General features: G+C 40.3%; 1 protein-coding gene across 4 annotated transcripts in view; it reads left to right on the top strand.

Moving 5' to 3' along the window:
• Positions 1-9,127, top strand: part of FARS2 (phenylalanyl-tRNA synthetase 2, mitochondrial) — a 244,530-nt gene extending 235,403 nt beyond the window's left edge. For all 4 annotated transcript variants that reach the window (XM_058831259.1, XM_058831262.1, XM_058831261.1 and 1 more), the window contains one exon: positions 8,649-9,127. In XM_058831259.1, the coding sequence (XP_058687242.1) occupies positions 8,649-8,787 (139 nt within the window). In that variant the 3' untranslated portion in view covers positions 8,788-9,127. The remainder of the gene's footprint in view (positions 1-8,648) is intronic.
• The last annotated feature ends 3,176 nt before the right edge of the window (positions 9,128-12,303 follow it).

Here is a 12,303-nt window from a genome sequence, read left to right as displayed (position 1 = left end):
TGCTGTAAGCAGCCCCATTGAGAAACCCCCTCTACTTGCTCACATATAACTACAAATGTTTTTAAGTTGCCTTCTGGTGCAGCAGGCTGACCAGTGAGGCAGGTGCTTTTAATGTACTGCTTGTCCTCAAAAAAAAATAGGGGCAAGTGATTTCTTTTAACCTTTTCTTTCTGTTTTAAAGTCCTTTTTGTCTTCTAGTCTCAGCTCTTCCTTCTGACTTTTTGTCCCTATCCTGTTTTCTCCTGGTTTGGGCTTAGTTTATCAGTTAAGAAACAGCATATCTGGTTATCCTGATGTTGTCTCTCCACTCTTCCCTGCCCTGTCCACTCTGTATTGGATTAATTGCTTTTTCCTTCCATAGCCTGTCTTGGTTTCCAGGATGGCTGTAGGATTTGCGGTAAAGAGGGGTGACTGGAAGTGTGGGCGAATGGGAAGGGTAACTTGAAAGTTTAACTCAAAGGGTCTGTGCCTGCACTTGTCCAAGACCCCTCTCTCTCATCAATTTTCTATGAGACTTTGGACAAGTCATTTAGGTTCTTATCTGAGTCCAGAGCCATGTCTATCTTCACTTTAACTCACAACAAGTGTAAAAGGACCTTAAACACCAACCTCCTGGGCCTGGTGAGGACAAAACCACTAATCTCAGTGATGAAATCTATACAAGAGTCTAAAACAGCATTCAGGCCTTCCCAGGCACTTGTCTGTCATCTAGACCCTGATTTCTGCTAGTGCTCAGTGGAGATACATCCAAACCAGCTGTCACTACCATCCATCTTCATTTCTTAAGAGAATGAATTGTTTTAAATTCTCATTTAAATTCCCTTTCTACTTGATTTTGAAATATGTTTTAATTTGACAGCAATGTTATTTTTAGGAATACTTTTTGTAGCCTTTAGTATTAACATCTAGTTGGCAGAAAAAAAACTGCTAAATATTTATACTTCTCATCTTTGATCTTTCACTTAGAAGAACTGAAAAGGTATCACACTTAACATTTTTATTATAAATATTTTAGAAAGCATTTTAAAGAGTCCAAATTCACCTTTCATGTTGGATTTGTTCAGAATGTTGGGATGGGTTGTCACTCTTAAGTACAGGTAGTTGCCAATGGTTTGAAAGCTAAGAGTGATCCTGCTGTGGCTAAGGACCAGGAATGGAATTATTAACATCACTGTTTGATCAGAGGAGGACCAAAGCTTCTTGCATCCTCTTACTCACATGCTGTGGCTCAAAGGGAGATGAATACAATGTCTTTGCACAAGAAGCACGACTCTACAAAGTGTGTCTTCCAGAGCTGCTCCTTGCAAACAGATTGTGTCCCTCATCCTCTCCAGTACAGCCAATTGCCCTGGAAGGGCACAACAGGGTTGTGAATGAGATACCCAAGTCACAAAGTTCTGCCAGAACCACAGAGCCTGTTGCTGCCAGAGATACCTTCTTCCACCACTATATTACCAGGGATTTAAGAGGTCAAGAAAAATGTAGAGAAAGCATGAGAGCCAGCAGTGGCAGAAAATATATTGGTTTATTATGATTTTACTCACTGAAAATGTGATTTTTTTTCTAAGAATGTCCTGGTTGGTAGCCAAAATGCTTCAGCTGCCAGTACTTACCAGGACTTCCAGGTAATGTGTGCTTCTGTTCTCCTCAGAATGTCAGTATCAGCTACGCTAGCCAAGTTTCTCTTCCAGAGAGAGGGGGTGATCCATCATAGGAAATTTTGCCTTGGCCTCTCAAGGGAAATGTAGTCCTGCATTTGTTTCTGGACTAAACAGGGAAGGAGAAAGTCAAGAAGCTTAGACGGAAATTCCCCCAAGACACAATATCCAAATCGAGTTATTTTGTTCTTCTGTTTGCTCTGTTACAGAGTGTTTAAGTCTCCAGTGGTCAATTTTTAAGCAAATAATAAAAAATATTACTCCTTGGATTTTATTTTGGTGAACACAAGATTAGACTTTGAAAAGCCTTTGACATTAACCTTTTTCAGTCAAAACTAGGGAAAGTGAAGCAGAACAGCAGCAAAACCCTGTGCTGTTCACAGAGCAGGTATTTTGTCCTGTCTCATGCTGAGACTGTTTTTTTCTCACTTTCAGCATCCAATTATTTTTCTATGTTTAGTACATAAAAATATGTTCCAAGTACTTTACCAATAAACCTTCTCTTATTTGCCACTACAGTGGGTGGAAGTTACTTCACTAGATTTTGCACGTATGTATCAGAATGTTTCCTTTCTCCCTTCTTTATTTCACCTGTGCAGTCCTGTCGTGGTGATAACCCTGAAGAAAAAATAGGGGTTTGTACCATATTCTGAGTCTCACAGGTCTGCACATGTTTTGATCTTTTTGTGCATGGCTTTCTTTCATTGCTCAAAGTCTCAGCCTTGGGGAGTTGAGAGACTCATTCCATGTGTAGTATTGAATTTATGTGGCATGGTGAGTGCTCTGCAGTTACTCTGCTCAAAGTTAGGTAAGTCTTGAAGATATTCAGCCTCTAGCCTACTCTTGAATCTTCCTGGATTCAGAGCAGGATTTTGAACTGAATCACTAGATGGACTGGTGAGACCCTAAAAACAGAAGAGGCCCAGTGTGAAATGAATGCACAAAATTCACCTTGCAAGAGGGCAACTCTCAGTCACATCCAGCTTTAAATCCACATGAAATTGATTCATCAGTATTAGTATTGATCAAATATGATGGGAATTCTGTCCTCTGAGTTTGATAGATGATTTTCCCAAAGAGATAGAGATTGGAGGACAAGGAGTCATCACCGATGCTGGAATCCATCCCCTTGAGAAATGGTTTCGTACCTGCTTCACATCCATTGATCATTGCCTTCTTCAAGGAATCAATGAGTCACTGTCTTTAAAATGAAAAGAAAAAACATAATCCCAAATCCCAAGGCTTTGTAGGTTTTTTCTGCCCTTTGATGGCCACAAAAGTCTGTGTCACAGTTAGCTTATTATCCTATGGGTACTCTAGATTTTTTATCTTTTTTTTTTTAGTATAATGGAGAATGGTACTTTTCTTCTTCACCCTAGTGATATTTCATTGCTGCCTGCACGTGATGGATTCCATTACTTCTGATGCTGTGAGACTTAAGAGCTTTTTAATAGGAAGTGCTTGGATTTGAGATGGGTTATCTATATCCTTGGCTGGTTACTGAGAGGGCTGTAACAGTCCACAAGGGAAATTCTCTGTTTCTTCTATAACTCAGTCTGTTTACAAGAGTTCCCTCTGCTTGGGAGCTGGTAGAAGAGAGCCCTGCACTGCTCACGGTAGTTCTTTTGTCGGCCTCTGTCAACAAAACAAGGTGATCTGTTGAAATAAGAAAAGGTCTTTATGGGCCAAAGTGCTCAGCCAAAGCACAACTAATTGCTTGAACTGTTCCATTAAACATTTAGTGAGTACCTTAACAGCCAGGAAACTTTCAAGTGGAGCCTGTGAAAGATGTTTTTCAGTACTTATCTATTTGTATCTATTCCTGCATACAAGAAATTAGTTGATAGATTTAGGCAGAAAAGGAAAATAATGGTCAAAGCTTTTGAATTAATGCAATGTTTTTCAATACTGGACAATGAATTAGATTGTACTTATGGCTATCTAACAGTGTCCAGTGACTGAGAAGCTGAAAGTGCTTTCATTTTTCATCCACTTTTCACTGTCTTAACTAGGAGGTGATATTTATGTGCTTTGCCATTGTATCCCATACTGTGTTCTTTATCTCTCAATAATCTGGCTATTAACAGAATTTTGACTTTTTTTTTTTTCTACATGAAGAGAGAAGCTTAAAATGGAATTAATACTAAAGGAAGAATGAAAAGGTCAAGCAGGTTTCAGGTTGGTATTCAGATACAGATTTCACCAAGTCCAATTAGAAAAGAGCAAAAAGTCCATTACTGTCTCAGTTTTGTGGAAAAGAAGAGCAGTATTTCAGTCCAATCATCGGTCAGTGAGCATGCATCTCTTTTGAAGTGAACTACCAAAAAAATCCAATAAAGTTGACACCCTCAACATGCATATCTTGGCCTGAACTCTTTTTGAAGCTGAACACACCAGGTGTCAGCTGGAGAAAGTAGGCAAGAGAAATGACCATTTCCTGCTTTCTGTGGGTTCTTTCATCTGGAGGAAATCTAATGCCTTTCAGTGGCATCAAAATCACCTTAAGCAAAAACATGTCCCTTTTTAAGAATATGCTGTGTGTACAATGTACTCTTCCCGAGAGATGAAGTATTAGCATTTGAAAGGACAGATGAGAAGGCATATTTTGGAAAGACCTTTGTTCAGAGAATTTCTGCTGTATTCTATGTGCATATCACCATGGTAATTGAAATACTTGCCACTGATGAGAAGGTATACAGCACAAGCCTTTTGCCATTTTCCATGATGCGGTTTCTAGCAAAGAGTGCTATTTGTCAATCTAAAATTTATGATAGGATATTTAGCAGTTGTGCCTACTATCATAGAGATGGATGTGGTTTGAAAGCATGAAACAAAAAAGAACAGGTAATTACATCTTCTTCTTCTTGCAGTTTAATATTCTTGCCCATTTCCACTTAAAATGTGAACCATTCTGGAACTGCTGGAGCCACAAAGCAAAACCAAAGCTGTGCTTTCTGTATGGCTTTGTCAATTAGGATGCTGGTGACATGAAATAGTTTATTCATTTCTTCCCATCATCACTGCTTTGGGGACATTGTTGCAAACAGAATGAGCCTTCTCTTCTCTGAAGTCATTCCATGCATATGATCTCTGTGAAGGGTGTAGCAGCCCCTGAGTACTGTGTGAAGGTTTGTGTAAGGGAATTACATGATGAATCTTTTGAGGGCATATAGGATGCACACTTCCATGGCAGGGATACCCTCAGGAACCTTGTGACCCACTTAACAGAGAGAAAAAAAATCTCAAATATTTGCACACTACCATATGTGTAGATCTTTTATTTTAAATAGCATTCTGTAGGAAAAGGTGAAGTATAGATACCATGGTGAATAGTACTGCATATTGAACTGCTTGGGATACAAAAGGGATGGTACTCTTTTGCTCTTTCATGCTGTGCCTGATTGTCATCTCTAGTTTTCTGTTCCTCAAAGCAAATCCAGCTCTCTAGAAAAATGTCTGGTTCTGTGTTGTCCTCACCACTTAAGAGCAGGGGTAACCTCCATACAGATCTCTCTGTGCTTCTGTGCTTTAAGGCAGATGGAAAGTAGAACACAGTTAAAAGGTAAGGGCTTTCCCACTCAGTTCTGCCCCTTTTATCTCCCTCTTCAGTACAGGATGGAGAAATTTTCATTCTTGTTATGGTATTGCATGTGGAAGAGATAAGTGCCAATGCCAGGCATTTTTTCTTTATGTAATATTTTGGTTACCAAATGACCCTGAGATTAGTCTTATGTAATGCCTGAGACAGGTTCCCTAGAATGCTAAAGCGTTTTGCTGTTGGTAGCTTCTGGGATTAGTTTTCCAGCCAAGTTGCATTTAAAGCATCCTTCAGTGGTTTTCCATGCAGGGAAAGCTAACACACATGTATTAATTTTGTTTTGTGAAACACACCCTTTCATTCTAGCCCAGGTACCAGGGTGAGGTTGCTTTCATGTTGATTTTATTATTCTAGTGGCAGACTAAGACCCCTTCATTTCTGTTGTGCTTAGGTATCAGGCTGAAGCATACACAAACCCAAACATATACACTGACCTTCAGATGGACCCCACACAGTGACTCTGACCTGGCAGGGACCAGCTCCCTAGCACATGAAGGCAGCTGAGTGCCAATTCCTGAAAATCATGATGCAAAACTCTTTCCTCCAAAAATCATATGAGGGAGCATTGGACATTATTTCACTCCAGTGTTTGTCCACAGTCCTGTTTCCTCCTGTGGCATCAGAATAAATCCCTGTCTTCCTTCTCCCTTTGAGTGGTGCTTCGCTGTATTCACTGTGCTTCATTACCTGAGAGCCGCAGGCTGGTGCAGAGGAGACTTGTGACACTAAGATCAGCTGAAGCCTAATGGGAGAGGAGTCCGCGTGACTGCAACCACACGGACTTGTCTGGCGGTACACTTTAGGTAAATAAAGCCTGGTGTGCTCACTGTTAAGCTTCTACTTTTTTTTTCCCTTTCTTTTATTTTTTTTTTCTTTTTTTTTTCTTTTTTTCCTTTTTTTTTTTTTTTTTACCCTATGAAGCTGCTGTTGCAGGTTTTGGCCTCAATTTTTTTTTTCTCAGGATAGAGAGCCACTGCTTCTGTATCATCAGTCTGCAGCATGACATGCAGCAGAGACTTCATTATGCATAAGCAGAGCTGTCTCTAAGGTAGGCAAACACTCTGTGGCTCTGCAGAACAAAAGGGAGGTGAGAAACTGAATGAGCAAAGGTATTATTTGCTGACAATAATTGTTTCCAGTTGCAGCTGATGGCAGGGATTAATCACAGTTTCTTAATACTTTATTTGGGAGCAGGGGAAATATTAGGGGAGGGAAGAGATGAGAAGTGTTTTTACAAAATCCCTTGAATAGTGAGTAATAGTACTCTGGAAACAAAATACTTAAGGTTTTGAAACTTGCAGTGTGTCTTTTATTGAAACAGCTTTAAACCCCTATATTACATCTTTCTAATTAGTAACAGAGATGAAAATAAACCTAGCTAAAAGGTGAGAGAAAAATGTAGCACACAATGTAGCATCCATGTTATGTGGCATTATGTATATTAGTACAGGTTCATTTTTTGCCTATAATCTATAATCGATCTAGATTAATTGCATTTAATGCAATCCTCATATTGTCTCACACCAGTGCTTAACTTCAGCTGCAGCTAGCAGAACTCTAGTCCAGTGCTCTCCTCTACAACCTCTACCCTTTCCTGATTTAAATACCTCCTAAAACTACTGTTTTTCCACGACACCCACAAGAAACTATTGTGTCCTAGTCTGCCATATATAATTTGTTATGAAATGAACCACTCCCTAGCATGGAGGGAGGGGAACACAGAAACACCCAAGTCAGGAGTAATTGTCACTTTCATTTAACAAAGACCAGTGAAGAAGCAGTGATGCAGCTACTCCTACTACAGCTAACACCTAAATTAAGCACACTTGTGTTTATATCACATTAAATAATGATAATGAATTTTCATTATCATGGGATATATTCCCAATATTTGCAAAACTTCAGGATTAAACCTGTGACTGTACACCTTCTAAATAAATTTTCAGCCAAAGCAATTTTCAAATGTTTTTGATCTGGTGTATTCCTGTAGCACCTTTAAAAACTGACATACTACCAGCTTTAAGGATATTTGACAGCCTGTTTTTGAAAATAACTTCTGTTGAGCTCCAATGCATTATCCCTCTCTCTTACTCAAATTTCTCACTGGCAATGTAGCATCTGACCAAATCCTTGTTATTCCATTTACTTGCTTCCCCCAGGTTTGTCCTCTTGGCTGCTTTGAAGAGGTGGAGCACAGCAGAGCAAGACCTTCCCCACAGTTACACTTCCCCCTTTTCTCAAAAGTCACTTTTCTGCAGCATTTAACCTGCACACAGGGAAAGCTCTTGGCTAGCTTTTAGCAGTTAACTGCAGTCAGCTTAACACTTTATGAAATGCAGTTTGCCCTTTCCAGTCCTAGCCAGGATTTAACTTGCTTTATCTTCAGAGCACACAAAAAAAGGAGGAATGCTTTAATTAGAATTAGCTTTTTTTGTTGTAAACTTCCAGTGGGAGCAGGGCAAGCTCCCCACCCTTGTTGGGTGGGACAAAATTGATATCAAACAACAATTCTGAGGTAAAAATTGCCTGTGCCTCTTTCTAGTAGGATTTGAGGTTGAAGTGAGTATCTTGAGAATTGTCTTTGTGGATGAACACATCTAACCTTAGATTTAATCAAATAGTCGAAAGCATAAATGTGGTTCTAACATGAAGCAATTTTCAGGAGAGAGATGATCCAAAGCTTGCTGACTGCCTTTGTGTGCCATTAAATGCAGAGTTCTGCAGTCTGGAAGCTTCTTCTGCCTGGTACTGTCTGGTTTCCCATTATTTTTCCCCTCAGATTTTCTCTCTTTCATTGAAGTGAGCGTTCACCTTTGAAAGAAGAAGCTGTGTGGGCTCCATTTGAAACTAAAAAGGATGCCAAAACTGCCATTTAAATTCAGTAACACAGACACTGCAATTACAGAAATGCCCTTGCAAAACTAGGTGCTCCTGCCTGCTTTTGATGGAGAGCAAGATTTTTTTTCACTCTTACTGAATGGTTTGTCCTGATTTTTCATTAACTTGTCTTTGCCTAGCCAGCAACTCTTAAATACTTCTCTTTTCCCCATCATTCCCTTCTCTCTATTCCTGTTCCCTGTTCTTCTTTGTGTCTTACTTTCCATAGCACAGGGTAAGAACTCCTCCTCCTGGGGTTGTTTGTTAAGAAGCTACCACATCATGGTACAAGTTGAGGTATAAGGTGGACTTCAGCAAAGTCCTCTGCCAGAATTAAAATTCAGCTCAGTCCCGCCTCTCCGAACTGTGTATCTTAGCATTAAGGTGATTTTCAAGAAACAGGAGCAAAATTAGACCGCAAATAAAAATGATCCAAAGGGTAAGTGTTCGGCCTCATGTATTTACATTTGCAGGCACATGTATTTATGAGTCCTCTTTTGGTTTGTGTTTTGTAGGACAAAGAAGGTCAGCCACTGCTACCGTATCGTTTACCGGCACCCGGAGAGGACGCTAACGCAGGACGAGGTGCATCGCATCCATCAAGCTATTGAGGAGTCAGCAGTTCGAGAGCTTGGGGTGGAGGGCAGGTTCTAGCAATGCTGCTCTGGAGCCCCAAGGACACTTGCTTTTTTTCTTGCTTTTTTTCTTTTTTTTTTTTTTTCTTTTTTTCTTCGTTTTTTGGGGGTGGTTTTAGGTCACAGGTAGAGAGGGTGGTTTTTTGACTGAACACAGAAAGGGATTGATAAATGGGTAGTGATAAAACTGGCAGGTAATAAACATTACTACTGAGAAATCATTGATGAAGCACTGGTGCTTTATTTTAAGAAATGGGGGAACAGCAGTAATGTAAGATTGTAAGATTTCCCTCCTGTTACACTGCCTGGTGGTTTTCTGTGTTGTTAATTGGTCCCTGGGTTCCATTAAACTCTAAATACTTGGCATTATTTCTGTGTTGACAGGATCTTCTGTCCATGTAACAAGTGAAGCAAATCAGAGACACAGATTAGTTCAAGGAAGAAAAACCCATCCCACCCCAACCCCATCTCCAGCTTTTTTTATTTATTTTTTTTTTTAAAGAAGAGATGTCAGATTTTGCTTTAAGAAACCTTCCAAGAATTACTGCTTGTGAAGTTTGGCTCTCTTACATTCAGAGCCCATGGGTGTTGATTTCATCAGCTACAGAGAAGGAGCCAATGTGGCTTGGGCCAGTCTTGGCTGTCTACAAATGCTGGGTCATTGGCAAGTTTTTCCTGTTAGATCCTCTTGCTCCCTGAGAGCTGAGCAGAGCTTTGTGAGGTGCTCCAAGCTGTGCTGCCTTCACCAGGAATGAAGCTCTCTTGTCTCACTTCTCTTTGCATAGATGCCTGGGCAAGATAAGTCTCCTTCTCTGACACCATCAAAGTATTGATATCACCTATCAACATCTTCCCTACAATGTCCTGAAAAGCAGCTGCCTTGATCTCTCACAGTATCTTGCTTTCTAGCAGCAATTACTGCTCAGAAATTTGACCTTTAAGGCAGGAAACCAAACTAAAATGGGATCTTCTGCTGTTTGAGGCTCCAGTTGCTTTACAGGATGCTTGTCTTTTTGATTGCAGGTTACAATAAGTAAATTCTGGTGGTGGTATGATGCTAGGGCCTGTAGAAATGTTCAAATGATCTGATAAATACTTGATGAGCCATTGCAGATGCTGATATGGAATATGGGACCTGTTTTGGTTTGTGATGGTATTTCATACAGTCTTGCAGGTCACATCTGGTTGCTGTACAGGCAACATTCCCTCCTTCAGGGAAGAAGGCGGTAAAAATGCTGCAATAAACAGCATCTAACACTGATTTATGCCTTATCAAGAAACATCTGTGCAGCAGACTCAACCATAAGAAGCCAGTTACTATTGCAGATGTGACAGAGGCAGTAACCTCATTTTAATTTCATTACTCAACATATTTAGCTGTGTAAACAAATCCTAATCTAAATTGCTGCTGTGTTATCCAAATAACTTGATTATGAAAACAATATGTTAGACTTTCTACAAGGCAAAAAATGGATGCCATTTAGGCACCAGAAAAACCTACTTGGTTATTTTTAAACCATCGTCTACTAAGATCCATAAATACAGCCTAGCCCATCTGATGTTTCTTTGTCTCCTTCATACTTCACCTTTTCAGAATTCTCAGTGATGACATGAGGAGGAAGAGGAGGACTTCCTTGAACTGCACTGAGCAGTACTTGTTCCAAGACAGGGCCTGATTGATGTTGTCACATAGGTCAGCGAATAATGTGGATCTTAATTGATAAAATTGACTGTGGAGAGAATACCATAAGCTGTGTGCTGTATGAAAGAACTGAGTGTCTTGGGAAAACAGGAGAAGGAGGTCACAAGATTTCCCTTTTAATTTATTAATTAGTGAGGTTCTCATTTTCTACTCCCCAAATCTTTCAGTTCTTTGAGTCTGATCAATCAGTTTTGAGGGCGTAGAAAAATGGGGAAAACAAGGAGGAGAAAATTGGACATTGAGCCTTTTTCACTGCAGCCACAGGACATCATGTCTGGCTTTGCAAGGCCAAGCAAGGCAGTTTGGGTGTTCTAGGATCAGCCCATATGCAGTCACTAACATCAGCTGTGTTTGACTCAATGATTTTAGAGCTCTTTTCCAAGCTAAACAATTCTGTGATTCTCTGTGTCTGCATTGCACTCCAGTGAGCACAGGCTTCCTGCAAGAGCCAGGTCTTTGTGGAGTAGTGTTATCCTTTGAAACCTGAAAGGTTAATCTCACAAGCTTACAGGATAAGGGGGAAATGGAAAGCTTTCCCTGAAGGTGACCTAACACCATGGGATCATCTTCTGGAGTACATGTTTTTATAGGAGCAACTTTCAGGCAAAAACATGAACCAATAACTTTAAAAACCAAACAGCCTCTTCAGGAGCAAGTGTGATTCAATTACATGGAGGTCTGTAAAATCATATGGTCTGGCTGTGAGCATAATATAAATACTTGGGTATGTTTAACTTAGGTAAGCTTTTGTCATATATGTTCTAGGATTTATCTGTTCTGAAGACCTATTGTTCTGGCATGGATTCATCACAAGTAGTAAAGCAGACCTCAGCAAAAGGCATCTGTGTTGCACTTTTATTCTCCTCTCCTCTGGAAAATATGATTTTTCCCTTCAAATCTGGACAATTTTACTGGGAAATTTGCTATGGATAGTAGTAAACTCTCAAACCATGTGATCCCTTGTGGGTGCCAACAGATAGCCCATAAAAATCCCAAGCCATGATTTATTTTACTGCTGGTCAGACAGAGGATGCCAACAGGACCTGAGAGACTGGACAGATCCTGGTGGGAATATGACTGAGGAAGGTCCTTGGGACAGTCACTGGCCAACTGTCAAAGAAAGGGCTGTCCCTCTGCTATCACTTGGCTTTTCTCAAGACACATTTAGCACAAAGGGGGGGTGAACTGGCTTGAAGACCAAGAGCAACATTGCTGCCAAGGATGCCTTGCTGGTCCCTGCTATCCTATAATCTCTCTCATGAATATCCCCCACCTTGGATGAGCTACAAGTCTAGTTAAGGGAGGTGAGCTCCCAAATATCAAAGTGATACCATACTATGTGAAAATATTAAAGGGAGCAGCACTTGAGTAATTAATGGGCATGCTGACTGACTAGTGACAGGCACAAAACTCTTCATGTTTTTATCAGCTCCTTGTGTATGCTTCTGTGTGCCTCTGGGTTTTTATCAACATCCTTTAATAAAAGAGGAAAAAGTCAATTTTACCAAAAGAGGCTACAGCCGTGCTGGCTGGGGATCTGTGTGACTGAGCAGTATGTACTGTTTGAATGTTTTAGGTGCTGGTTTTGTTCCTAGTTGCCATTCGTTTTCAAGCTGTGATTCTTGAAAGACTAAAGATTCCATTTTAACACCCAGTTTGGGATTTTCCCAGTAAATGGCAGCAGTTTTACGGTACACTCAATCTTACCTGGTTCTGATGTTCTTGTTAAAGGTGCTGCAATGGAAAGGTGGTGTGACCTAGATAGGCAGGAAATGCCTCTGTGTTTTTACCCTTGAGACTGCAGTCACCTCTGCCATGGTATTGCCAGGCATG

This window comes from Poecile atricapillus, chromosome 2 (genome assembly GCF_030490865.1).
Source record: "Poecile atricapillus isolate bPoeAtr1 chromosome 2, bPoeAtr1.hap1, whole genome shotgun sequence".
In the NCBI taxonomy this organism is placed as follows: Eukaryota; Metazoa; Chordata; class Aves; order Passeriformes; family Paridae; genus Poecile; species Poecile atricapillus.
Note: the sequence above shows the minus strand (reverse complement) of the source record. Positions and strands in the feature narration are given on the sequence as shown.